Source organism: Podarcis tiliguerta, assembly GCF_965153285.1.
Source record: "Podarcis tiliguerta genome assembly, chromosome: 12".
Taxonomy (NCBI): domain Eukaryota; kingdom Metazoa; phylum Chordata; class Lepidosauria; order Squamata; family Lacertidae; genus Podarcis; species Podarcis tiliguerta.
The window spans coordinates 49,029,156-49,043,095 of NC_139545.1; the positions used below are offsets into that span (position 1 = coordinate 49,029,156).

At 38.5% G+C, this 13,940-nt stretch overlaps 1 protein-coding gene across 16 annotated transcripts in view; it reads left to right on the plus strand.

Annotated features, from left to right (window-relative positions):
* The window catches only part of KMT2C (lysine methyltransferase 2C), a 143,104-nt gene that overhangs the window by 91,050 nt on the left and 38,114 nt on the right, over positions 1–13,940 (plus strand). For 8 of the 16 annotated variants that reach the window (XM_083405853.1, XM_083405863.1, XM_083405862.1 and 5 more), the window contains 11 exons: positions 598–663; positions 1,722–1,934; positions 3,236–3,364; positions 4,718–4,837; positions 6,779–6,909; positions 7,811–7,997; positions 9,909–10,007; positions 10,366–10,413; positions 13,228–13,365; positions 13,508–13,540; positions 13,626–13,751. In XM_083405853.1, the coding sequence (XP_083261979.1) occupies positions 598–663; positions 1,722–1,934; positions 3,236–3,364; positions 4,718–4,837; positions 6,779–6,909; positions 7,811–7,997; positions 9,909–10,007; positions 10,366–10,413; positions 13,228–13,365; positions 13,508–13,540; positions 13,626–13,751 (1,290 nt within the window). The remainder of the gene's footprint in view (positions 1–597; positions 664–1,721; positions 1,935–3,235; positions 3,365–4,717; positions 4,838–6,778; positions 6,910–7,810; positions 7,998–9,908; positions 10,008–10,365; positions 10,414–13,227; positions 13,366–13,507; positions 13,541–13,625; positions 13,752–13,940) is intronic. The other 8 variants (XM_083405861.1, XM_083405868.1, XM_083405859.1 and 5 more) reach the window with 4 other exon arrangements.

Here is a 13,940-nt window from a genome sequence, read left to right on the forward strand (position 1 = left end):
AAATTACAAATGATACCAACATCAAAAACTATAGTTATAGAAGATTATATATTTTAATACAAGCAACATCATCATCATTATTCATTTCATTTCTATACCGCTTTATATTTTTAAAGGAAAAAATCTTAAAGTGGTTTACAGTACATTAAAACATCAAATAAAGCAATCTATAATAAAATATTACTGAAGAAAGTCATATATAGGGTACACAGCCAAAGCAATATAAATAACAGGAAACTACAGTATTATCTTAAAAGATTTCAAAATAAAACATTACTAAAGGAAGTCCAATATAAAATGCACATTTAAAGTAGCATAGTTTACAAGAGAATAAATTACTGTTATAAGCATAGAACATATCTAGTGTTGTTGCTGCCAGTCCTGCCAATGGTGGTTTATGGCGGGGGGTGGCAGCTGTGGAAGCTCAGACTTGATGACCTGGGTCTGCACTGAGACAGACAAGATGATATCCAGCTTCTTCAGCAGCCTCAGCTTTTGTAGGTGGAGTCAATGAGGGCACTGCCATGTGGAAAAGGCCTGCAAGGCAGGGAGCAGGTCTTCCAGGACTCACAGCCAATTTCAATTTTTATCTTTCAGTGCCTTCCTCTGAATGCTGTGAACCATCGGTTGCCACTCAAATTATAACAAAAGCAAAGGAATTTGGTAACTTTCAAAATTCTTTATTTCTTCCCCCTAACATGGTTACTGCTTAACCTAGAAATAAATTCTACAGTGTATCAATACGTTTCTCAGCTCTTTTTATCCTTTGTCATCATATTGCCTCTTACTAAAAGTTTTGTTTTTTAAACATGCAACTGCTCTTCAAAATTTATGGAACAGGCAGATTTTTCGTTTAAGTAAATCCCTAAAGTGAGCCAAAAACAGGGCTGAAATGGGACATTTTAGTGGGTTGGGATTTTCCCTGGATTTCATTAATTTGTTACCTTTTCTCCCTTAACATGAGCACTGCTATAAATTGCTTATGGAACAGCCTTTATGGGGTTTTCCTTGGACTCAGTTTGAGTAGAACCTTTGCAGGGTCAAAGTACTTCTGCTATGGTGATAGCATGAATAAATATCTGCAGGAAGCAATCAAGAAAACTGTAAAGAAACAATGGTCTGGTTTGCATTTCATGCTAATCCAAATTTAGGCTTAGCAGGACCAGGGAGGAGCTCATTGCTGCTTCACCCCTGGTAGTTCACTTGCCACACTTTAGTGAAACCATAGTTTGGCTTAGTGTGCCATCTGAACCCAGGCGGTCCTGGAAAAAACCATTAACCACTGGACAAACCTTGGTTAGTGCTCATGGTTAGTCAAAACTTGCCAGCCCAGATTCAGATGTCGTGGCTTGGTTCAGCATGGCGCAGCAGTAAAACAATCAGGGAGGATTGTTCCCAGACTCTGGGAACCCACACACTTTTGCTAAACCATGGTTGAGTTTAGCATGACATGTGAACCAGTCCTTTGTTCTTTCTATCAGATTGGAATAAATAATATATCAATGGAAAAGCTTTGTGTTATTCTGAACCAATGTTGATTTACTTCAGAAATAGTTCTGCTCATTTTTATTTCTTTTGCTCTGATGTTACAATGGATAATTGTTAGTATGTTAATTGCAAGTTCCTTAAAGTTGGGGGGGGGGGGATATAGTTACACAATGCTTGTAAGCTAAGGTTATTAAAGTTGTGTATTCCTATTATGGTTCATGCAAATTTCATAGACCCACCGAAGACATACACTCAGGATGGAGTCTGTCTGACAGAAACAGGGATGTCTCAGTTACAGAGCCTCAGTGCTGTTGTACCAAGAAGAAAACGGACAAAGCCAAAGCTCAAGTTGAAGATTATAAACCAGAATAGTGTGGCTGTACTTCAGACCCTGCCTGACATCCAATCAGAACATTCAAGGGATGGCGAGATGGATGACAGTAGAGGTAATTGTTGCTTTGTTCTGTATGTCGCTGTTAACAATAGAAGCAGTTTACAGAAGGACATGGGTTGTAGGAGGATATTGAGGCAGTTGGGATTTTCAGTAGTTCAGGTCTTCCAGAACAGAACCAGCAGAAATTTTGCCCTTCAGTAGACAGAATGTGATAGATCTGCATGTAGCAGAGGTTTGGACTAGATTATTTCTGAGAAACCTTCTAACTATATATAACTCTTTGGTTGCCTGCTCTGCCTATCAGTGGCTTTAGCAACCTTTTGCATGCAAAACAGGTACTCCACCAACTGCATCGGGAGCCCTTCCATGTTGGTGTAAGTGCTATGACATAAGCAATTAATTCCCGGTACCTTTATTAGCAAAGGGATGTTAGACTTTCACAATGGCGATGTTATATCAGGAGATACATAGGTCATGAATGGATTTTAACTGTAATGAGAAATACTTGACTAGTACAATACTTACTGACACATAGTAGAAAGACGACTTGCATAATGAAACCCATGTAATGAAATACCCAGCAATATTGCTATTCATTAATATGATAAGTGCCTGCTTATGAGTACAGGTATATTAGGTGATGTTTAATTATTATTATTATTATTATTATTATTATTATTATTATTATTTATACCCCAGCCCATCTGGCTGGGTTTCCCAGCCACTCTGGGCGGCTCCCAACAGAATATTAAAAACACAATAAAACATCAAACATTAAAAACTCCCCTAAACAGGATGCCCAGCTATCTTTCATACCTTCAGTACCTTTTAGCAACTTTTAGTGACTGCCAGCTGCTACTCAGGTTGAAGAAATGGGACCTGGGCACAAGTATACCTGTCCTAATGACATTCAAGCCAGATGAAACTTAGATGACCCAGGCCCAGCAGACTTAGTAGAACTACTTGAACTTGGAAGCTCTGCTCAGTGCACCCCCCCATCCCACCATCAGAGGTGCATTGCGTGGCAAACAGGGCCTTTTCAGTTATGGCACCCTGTCTCTGAAATTCCGCACCTTTCTCTGCATGTCAGTCACCATCCCTAGTAGCATTTATACCTTCTGTCTTTTCCCAGCATTTGATTTTAGCAGAGTCCGTTTTTACTACTACTACTTCAGTGTGCTGTCATTTAAAATTGTGTGTGATTTTATTATGCTCATTATTTTATATATGCCATTACATACCTTAGGAAGCTTTTTCCTGAGAGGTGAGGCAGAATTCTGTAAGAGAAAATGACAACTTCCTATGAATTTTACTTTATAATTGTTTTATGTGTTTGTGTGTGTTTAAATTCAGAAGGAGATCTCATGGACTGCGAGGGTAAATCTGATACAAGCCCTGAACGGGAGCCTGCTGATGATGATCCTAAGGGAGTAGAAGGAACTGAGGGGATTAAAAAGAGAAAAAGAAAACCATACAGACCTGGTAGAGTACATGCTCCAGATGTTTGCATATTCATTAGGTTTATATTTATTATCTATATGTAAATAATAATCTTTTAACTTACAAACTTGATTGACAAGATTTTGCTGAGAATTATCACTTCCCTGTTTGTTGTATATTACAGCTTCCGCTAATTGGGTTACAATTCATTTCCTTTCTGATTGTAAAGAATGGTGTTCCAATGTTGCGAAACAGGAAAACTACCCGTATCATTCTCTTAAGTACTAATTTTGTATTGAAACTTGCCATTGGATCATTAAACCTGATAGGTGCCCTGCTGTTCTGAGTGGTTTGCTTCCACTGTTTAAGACAGGAAAACGTATATGTGAGCACACACTATCTCCCCATAACACTATCATGGCGGTGCTGTTAGAGCACCTTTCATTAAAGCAAATAACTACCATAGCAGTTAAAAGAAATTTCTTTTCTGCCCCAGTGCATGTGCAAAGTATAATAACTCTAGACAGTCTGTATCAGGAAGGGGGACACTAGTTTTGAAAGTGAAGTTGGAATATTGTTTTCCTTGTCACAACAACATAATCCAAACGTTTCAGATTAGACTCTTTTTCTGTACATGTAGGATGAGGGAATTTTGCATGTTCCACAAGGATCAGTAGGTCTAAACATGGTTGTGAAATCAGTTTGTTCCTAACTCTCCCAACTTCGTCTGTACTTCTACCTAATGTCTTACCCAGTAAATTATCCTCTCAGCAAGAATGAAAGGACATTCTATTTCACCCTTCCATATTCCATCTGGTTAAGTTTGCTAGATAGACATCATATTCTCCTCTTTAGTCATTGGGTTTTTGGCAGATGCTTTCCATTCTAATTCTTTTCTGATGGGGAACTCTGTAGCAGTTAGTTGATTCTTGAAAGCTTATTGTCACTGCTGATTGGCACTGACAGCAAGCCTCCCTTGCCAGAGAATACCGTAATTGGAAACACTTTAAGACTCTCACCTGATACTACATATGACATCAGGAGTGGGGCAGTTGGCCATGGCTTGCTGCCCACGGGTCAAGGGTTCACTATCCCTGCTATAGTATGTGAGGCACTGGTGCATCATTTTCATTACATATACATCTCAGGACCAATCATCTGGATCACTCAGGGCTCCTGGACACATGTTCTGGTAGCGTAAAATAAGTTGCATGATCACCTCTTGTATTATGATGTAGAGCCAGGTCCTTACTAAATATGTAATGTGAATCAACTTCCAATTTTATACTTAAAGTGGACTTTAGTGTTTGTGAATCTACAAAAAGGTGAAATCCAAGTATGTTTTCCTAATCCAAATAAATTCAAGGTGTATTGTGTGTGTGTGTGTGTTTACAGGCATTGGTGGATTTATGGTACGTCAGCGGAGTCGTACAGGACAGGGAAAAACAAAACGATCTCTTTCAAGGAAGGACTCCTCTGGCTCTGTATCTGAGCAGATACCCAGCAGAGATGAAAGTGGGTACTAATTATGTGAATCAACCACTTAAATGTGACACTGATAGTTATGTTAAATTATCTGTCACTATAGCAACATGTACTCCAATATAGGAGCATTATATTGTTAAGATTCATTATAATGCAATTTTTTAAAAATTAACTACTGGTTTTCTCCACATCTGTATTTTCAGCACTTCCCATAGCACATACTTATTCCTGAAGCATCATTTTAAAAGTGCCTGTCCTGAGCAGTTCATATTAATTTTGCATGTGTTTATCCTTAAGCCTGTTCCATACCATTTGTGCATTAATCTGTGGATTAAAAAAACTATGAAATTTTTTATTTAATTTTTTATTTAAATGATTTTTGCAGTATTTTACTGCAAAATACATATAGAAATATACATTTTATTTCAGTGTATGCATTTCTATAAATATTTTATCCTAAATTACATACTTCAATATGTTTTTAAGCAAAAAAACTGTATTGTGAAATTCAGAGGAAGGATCACTGTATTCTGAACTGTGTGAATTAGGTCAGTTTACTTAAATTGTGGGCCAAATAAAACTCTTCTCCACCTCACCTGCAACTGCTTGCTCACCCACCCATCTCACCTTGTTTCTGCCATCTGTTCACACTGTCTCATGCTGCCCATTTATACTCAGTATTGCCTGTCAGGAGGTGGATACAGGTAATGTAGTAGTGTTGAGGGAAAACCGACAAATGGGTTTCTTGCAGTGCAACCTTTTAAAAAATTGTAGTGATAGCATCTGCTCTTGATAAATTAGTTTAACCTGGTTAAATGCCTCCTTACATAACATGAACACAAACTCCAATACTTTTTATGCTCTGTTTAGAACCAGGGATTTTACCTTAATCAGTAATTTGGGGTTTGGGTCTTGTTGTCTAATGATAGGTTGTATCATTATGAAGGCAATGTTAATGAAATGCTATGTTACCATAGCTTTGTTTTAGGAATGGACAGTAACTGCAGAGTGGATGATACTGCAGTTGGATTGATTATATTGATTTACCCATAACTGACTTGTTCAGTTACCTAAGAATGCTCATCAAAAGTAGGAATTCCCCTCAATCTTTTAGAAATCTCTCCTGGTGCTTTTCATAACGTAGGTGGTAATGTGTAGGTTCCATATCTTGACACACTGCAGACATTTCCTTAACACTTGAAAAGGTGCTAAATGTATTTAAGTGTCACTTCAGTAGCTGAATAACTCTGCACAGTATCATTTGGTTGACAAGAGAAAAATAACAATCCTGCTAATATAAAATGATAATATAATGAGAATTAATGAAAGCACCTAAATGAAACATCCTTTTAAGAGGTTTAATTCAGTAACAAATTTTATTTGTTTAAAAATAGCACTTGTCACTTATGAGACTTTTTTACTAAAATGTATACAAATACAGATATGCAATCTACAGTATATAGCAGGGATATCCAATAGGTTGATTGGGATCAACTGGTCGATACCTGGGAGGTTTGGGCCAATCGCGGGATATTCCCCTCTAAATAAAGCTGAACCCCCCCACCCCCAAAAAGGGGTAGATCACTGCCAGTTTTTTATTCTGTGAGTAGATCACAGTCTCTTGGGAGTTGGACCTCCCTGGTATACAGTATTCAACATTCATTTTCTGTTGAACAAAAACCATTCCCTATCTTCCTCGAATGCAATTATTTCACAGTAATCTCAATTCAGCCCAGAAATAATTTTGTAGGTTTTGTTTCATTTCACTTAGCATCTCTGAATACCTTAAGAAAACATTATGCATCATTTGCTAAATTGGTCCATCTCTGCAGTTCTGCATTATTGTGATTTTTATAATATTGCTGTTTTAAACTAAGGAGATGTACAGATGCTAAACAGAGTGGGGCAGTACCTCAAGAGTGGGCAAGAGTTATAAGTAAATTTGTTATTATGCATGATTGTCATTGTTAGGTTGGAGTGAACAGCTACTAGATACACCCGCTGATGAAACTACTCCTGTTTCAGAGAATACAGAAAAAATTAAAAAGCGTTACAGGAAGAAGAAAAACAAGCTTGAAGAAATCTTCCCAGCGTACTTGCAGGTATAGTCATTGCTATGCGTAGTGTGCTGCTTAAGATTAGCATTTGCATATATTGAATAAACTGTTAATCGGTGTAAAACACAAACATTTGCTTTCCAGTTGTGTAATTCATTATCACTCTAAGTTGATTTTGCATAAAGAGCGATCGTTTCAACAGCCTCCTTTTGCTATTAAGCATTAAAACATAAATTACACCTTTCCTTCTAATTTTCCTGTTTCGTTTGTTTTCCAACAAAAACAATAGAATGTTATTCAGACATAACCCAAATGTCTGTATTAATGTTGCTATAGATGCTTCAGTTGAAAATAGTTTGCCCTTGCTAGGAGGATTTAATTTTGTATACTGATTCTTATAAACAGAGGCTATTTTTTCAGCAGCATGGAGCAATATGGAGAACTTAATTCTTTTCACCATATATTACCTAATATGTATGCTAAGATAGCTGAATTGAACCAAGTTTGCAGAAGAAAAGTTCCCCATCTACTCTTCACTCTAGCAGCTATCTGTGTGCTCCAAAAAGCTTATCCAAGGGGTCAGGATGCTTCCTGAACAACCTTGGATGGGCATGGGGAACTGTTGAGTAATGGGGAAATTGCCCCAAATTGGAAATGTTTCTTCTTTTTTCATAGGATACAAGTATTTGAATAGGAAGTAAAGGGTGATGAATTAACTTCAAGAACTTTACATTAAAAAAATTAGTCATTTGTGTTGAGTTTAATTTTACTATGTTGTGGTCACAAAGTTAACATTAAAAGTAAAGGTAAAGGGACCCCTGAAGTCCTAGGCTCTGTGGTTTAGAATGAAAATTGGGTGAACAATAGTTTTGTATGTAAAGAAATCAGTTTTTGGTTTTGTGTTCCAATGCTCAAATGTGGGGAATGTGTTTGTTTTTAATTGTAGGAAGCCTTCTTTGGAAAAGACCTCCTAGATACCAGTAGACAAAGAAAACCAAGTTTAGATAATTTATGTGAAGAGAGCCTTAACATTTCTTGCAAAGCAAATTTGAACACAAATTTCCTAGATCCATCTTCAGATCCACTTCTTAGCTCCACTTCCACTCCAGCTCCATCAAAATCTGGAATACAAGGTACACTGGTTTGTATGTTTTTCTTTCTTTTGGTAAGGGCTACTTGAAGAGCAGAGTTCTTAAAAACAGGAATTTTGGGTGGATTGGTAGAAGGACAATGGTTAGGGAAAGTATTTTGAATAATTTCCTTAGCTATCTTATTAATAAGTATTCTCAGTGTGTTCTCAGTGTGCTGAGCTATGGCCCTTCTGGCAGTTTACAGTTCCTATAGGTTTCCAACACTGTTGGAAGGGGTGGAATTATACTCAAATCTGATAGCTACATTGTCTTGTCAGCAGATGGCAGCAATTGGACAGTGGCTCTTGAGTATACTCTCTCATTATAGTGACAAGAATCCCCCTGATTTACCAAACAGCTCATGTTTCTGAAGCAGTTCAGAAAATTGCTGGAGTGCAGATGGTATAAAACCAAAGATTATGAAGCTTGGGCCAGGACAGCAGTGGTTGACATTACAGTCTGTATTTATTATATGGGGAAGGTGTTATATGGATCCAAGCTGTTTCAACACAGGGGTGAGGAACATTTTTCAGCCCTAGACCACTTTCTGGCACCTACTGTATTTTTCGCTCTATAAGACGCACCAGACCACAAGACGCACCTAGTTTTTGAGGAGGAAAACAAGAAAAAAAATATTCTGAATCTCAGAAGCCAGAACAGCAAGAGGGATGGCTGCACAGTGAAAGCAGCCATCCCTCTTGCTGTTCTGGCTTCTGTGATAGCTGCACAGCCTGCATTTGCTCCATAAGACGCACACGCATTTCCCCTTACTTTTTAGGAGGGAAAAAGTGAGTCTTTTAGAGCAAAAAATACGGTACATGCCAGTGGTGAGTAAGGCCAAAACAAAAGTGCATGGGCCTAAAGTACTGCAGGAGCTGGTGTGCCCACATAAATGTACTGCACACACCACATAATTATGCTGCACACACATACATATATGCAGGATCTCGCTCTTTTTCACACATACACACAAATAGGCCTTATCAGTCTTAATTGCCAAAGAGGGTGATCCTCACAGAGATTGCATGGTTAACCCTTCCCTTCCTAGCTGCCCCTTTTGTGAAATCCATCCCCGCACTCATAGCAATTAGGCTTGAGTAAAGCCTTCCACTAGTACGGCTGTTTTCAAGCCTAATTACAGTGGAGGTTGTTTCCAGAAGAGGATCACAGCTGTGATTCCCTCCCCCCGTGGCCCCCTGCACTGCAATTAAGCTTGGGAAAAGGATTCTATGGGCTCCAAATAGGAGGCTTTTTTCCAAGCCTAAAATCTGTAGGGATAGCCGAGGAGGAGGTGGGGTGCTGTGGGTGGGCTGTATCCTAACCATGGCATGCCAGTTTCTTGTCCTGATTTAAGTCATTGTAGGCCAATTCCCAAAGTGTTAAATGGTGTTTCAACTGTTTACTTAAATTTGAGCTTTCTGTTTACAAAGAAACATTCAAGCCTCTTTTTCGTAAAGAGAAAATAAAAGAAAGGTATCTGATTGGAGAAACACATACTCAAAATAATACTTGTTAAAAACCCTTGAGCTCAGAGCAAATGGATAAATAACATGGGGGATCACAGTTGTTATGATTAAGGGTTTTTCCACACTGACTCTTTCTAGGCAAGGACTGTGATATAAAGTGCTGTGTCCAAGTGCCCTCCATTTTTTATTGCTCCAGAGCTTTCCCCTGGGGTCAAAAACCCACTCTTTAAAGTCCAATCAAAACAAATGTCAGTCCACTGAAAACCCAGATTGACATTTGCTCCAATTTGGCTTTAAAGAAGGGTCATTGTGGGGAAAGCTCAGGGCAAAAAGACCAACCAAAACACACTCATATATGGAGCATTAAAGCACAGACCTCTGCCTTGAGAGAGCAGAGTAAAAGGTACATGTGGATAAGCTCATTGTGTAAAGCACCTGTTTTCTGTAGGTACCTCGGATGACCCATTAGCTGCCCTTGTGCTGAGCACTGATGATGACATACTTGGAATTCTTTCTGATGATTTAGTGAAATCTGGGGATCATTCAGGTACATGTATAAGTTTTTGTTGGTTTTGTGAAATTTGTCTTGATTTATAAAATCATCCTGTTCATGGTATTATGCAACTATTTATATATGTACTTGTTATACCATAAGTATGCTTCAGCAAGCAAAGGACTCTTTCTTATTTCTTGCTTTGATCAATAAATCTGCACTTTGTTTTACTTTGCACTTTATTGATGTGGGGATAACTTTTAAAAATCTTGTTGGTGTCTGGCATTCCCATGTACTATTTTAGCATGCAGCTGTATATACTTTTAGTTTATATTCTTTCTTGCTTTTTCAGCCTCTCCTTTTCTTTCTTTCTTGTTATAATCATCCATTTTATCTGGTTTGGATCTTGTAGGTCTTGATTTATGCACTTTCCAGGTTGAGAGCTCATCCTCCCCTTTTGGTAAGGAAATAAACAGTGGGTGATTCATGGTTAGAAGTAGTCATCTTTCCTAGTGGTTTCGGCTGATTTTTTTTATTTTTGCATGTGTAAATATATTCCATGTCACTAAAAATGCTTTCATGTTTCACTATCTCTGTGTGCAGAGTCTTGTGCAATGTTAAATACCTACCTGTGCAGTGCACCTAGTAGTGTTTCAGAATTTTGTTTTAAAATGTTGTGAATAGCTGGATTTGTGTGTGTGCCTTTCACAGTACAAAGTAACACGTTTCCTTCCTCCTGCACTATTTAAGTATGCTTTGTAGAGCATCACAGTGATAGACTTGTTTTTAATTTAGTTTGTTGTATTATGAAAAGCATGAATAAAAAGTTTATATCAGTTTTTAATTTGGCCCTGGATGAACACAGCAACTTTGTCAAGCATAAAACACAAGGTTGGAGTCATTATTTTTAAAGATTATATAAGCTATTATCTCTTTAAGTATTATTTTTTGTAATGGCTTCAACATTGTATTTCCTAGTACTTAAATTCATATACTGCTAAATATTGTAGTTACTAAGTGGTGAGTAAGTGCTATAAGTGTGTTTATGATACTAACCCATATTAAGTAACATTTGTATGTAGAATTCCAAGAATTCTATCATTCTTAGACTGGAAATTCTCAGCCACCTCATTCTAATCTCCTACACAACCACCACTCCCACTGCCTACATCACCCATCAGGAGTAACCCACAAGAAGACAGAGAGGTCATAAATAATCTAGATAGCCTTGAGACAAGTTGACTAAAACTCACTCAGTTGAGCTTCAGCAACCATGACCATGTGCTACTTAACAATATACTGTTCTCCTGTGTTCACTAGCCAATCCAACATGAAGAAATACTTAGTTCCACCTCTCATTGGTGTGATGTGATAACAGGAACAAGTCTGGTATAATAATTAATCATTCAACAGAGCTTTTGCAAGTGGTTTAGGCCTTCTGCAGTTTGGCACAGTAGGACATGTGAACAAATCTTCAAAAGCATGCCTTGACATGGCTCTTCAAAGATAAGAGCCACTCACAACTGCCATGATTTGGATGCCACAGATAATGCAGATCAGCCAAGGGAAGTGTCCAGGACACCTATATGGTCCAGAGATAGCCTTGCTTTTTTCAGTGGGGCAGAAGGAGGTCCTGTGCAGGGGCAAATCATGTAGAAGGTGAAGAAGGTGGGAAACCCACCCTGGATCCTTCTGTCCCACTCTAATCTATCTCCTCTCTCACACAACTTTGGAAGGCTCCAGTGGTCAGGGGTGTGTGGACTCTCTGGAACTCTTTGGGGCAGTGGCGTAGCGTGGGGGGTGCAGGGGGGGCTGGCCGCACCGGGCGCAACATCTGGGGGTTAGGGTTAGGGGGTGCAAATCCATGGGTTAGGGGGTGCAAATTGCTTGCCTTGCCCCGGGTGCTGACAACCCACACTACGCCACTGCTTTGGGGTGTACTGAGTAATATAAGCTGATCTCACAGTGCTTCATCCTGTTCACTGGCTCTTAGTCATTTCCAGGCTCAATTCAAGATGACAGTTTTGAACTTTAAGACCCTTCATAACTTAAAACCAGGGCTCCTGAATCTTTCTCCTTCTAGACCTTACTCAAGTGCCTCTTACAAGTGAGATGGGCAAGTGGCTAAGGGAGAGAGAGGCCTTTACAGTAGTAGCACCCCAGCTATGGATTGACCTCCCTAGGGACACTTGCCTTGGTGTCATTTTGGTGCCAGGCAAATATCTTTTTTTTATTCTCCTATACTTTTTAATCTCTTTCAGCTTTCAGCTGTTTCTATTCTCAGCAACTGTTTTTATGCTGTATTGGTACTTTCATAGTATCATTGTTACTGAATGTTAAATTGTTTTATTTCCTGTTGTGAGCTACCCTGAGAATATTATTACGAGGTGACCTATATAAATACTGTGAATAAATAAACGGATAGAATCCAGATTTAGATCAGTTATGGACTAGATGAAGTACTACAGGTTCTAATATAGAGAAAGCAGTTCAGAGAAGAGATGGAGATGTACTTGGAAGAAGAGCCTGGAGGGAGGTTTCACTTTTACTGTAATTGATGACAGACGCCATTCCAGGAAGTACAGAACCAGGAAGTGACTGACAAAAAACTACTACTGTGTAATGTATAGGAGAAAAGGCTAAATAGTACGTTGTTTTTTGCTGAGCATCCCCAGCGCCACCCCCAGAGCCAAAGGTGGAAAGAGACACAATAATGTTTCTGGCAAACCACACCTAACATCTAAGGATAGTGCCTTGGGCAGAAGCCCTCAGTGTATTCTTGGCTCTCTTTGGCAAATGTTCTTCTTCACTAGAAAAGGTAGTAAATTGCAGAATCTTACAAAGAGGGTAGAGTCATCCATTTCTGCAGGCTATTTTTGTTTCACCAGATTTGGACACCATATTAAGTTCTGTGTAAATGTATCTATATCAGTTGTAAATAAAATATTTCCTCCTTTAACTATTCCAGAGACAGTTTTGTAGTGTCCATAGGTTAACTCTTACCTGCTGATGATATTTACAAAGAAGCCTCTAATGTTAAAATAATTCAATCACTTGTTGGAATTGTTAAGTTCTTAATACCAGGAGAGGCTTATGATTCACGATAATATTCAGTCAGGTTTGCAAAACCTTCGTTTCTTAGACCAAACAAGTTTTTTAGTTGGGTGTGTTATAGAAAAATCTGCTTCAAATATATTTTCCAAGCAGTTGTTAAACTAGGCACATCAGCTTATTGCTGGTCTTTTAGTTAAAACCATACTTTTCCTTCCATCAGCTGGACTAGATATTGGACCCATATCTGATGATCCATCCTCTATACCTCCACAAAGCGTCAGTCAGAGTTCACGGCCACTGAGTGAAGAACAGTTAGATAGAATCCTCAGTCCTGAACTGGACAAGATGGTCACAGATGGTAAATGTTTCTCTTATATCATTGCCTCATGAAGGAACTTCTTTTTAGATTTACTTCGTGCTTGGTTTTAATTAGTTGCAATTACCACAGTTCACTGTACGTATATGTTTGCTAATGTTTCTGTTGATTTTACTTTGTTCAGGTGCAATTCTTGGCAAACTGTACAAGATTCCAGGTATGTTCTCTTGCTTTTTAGTATCATTTTATGAAGCTTACTAAATGCAACCCTACCTTATATACTCACATGCAGTGTTTTGCAGAGCTGGGAGGAAAGGATGTTGAAGACCTATTTACTGCTGTACTGAGCCCTTCAGCTACTCAGTCAACTCCTTTGCCACAACCCCCACCACCGCCACCTCCTCAACTCATGCATTTGCATAATCAAGGTTTGTTTACTATCTTTTTTTGAAAAATCAAAATGCAACTGCTAGCAATTCACGCACAATTCAGTCATTGTCACCCAGTCTTGTGAAAACTGGAAGCTAGAGTATTGTTTTTGTAATTTTTTTTTATCAATAAAATTATCCTATAAGGGTGGATATGTTTCTTTTGATACAGCCTGTCTCCTATCTACC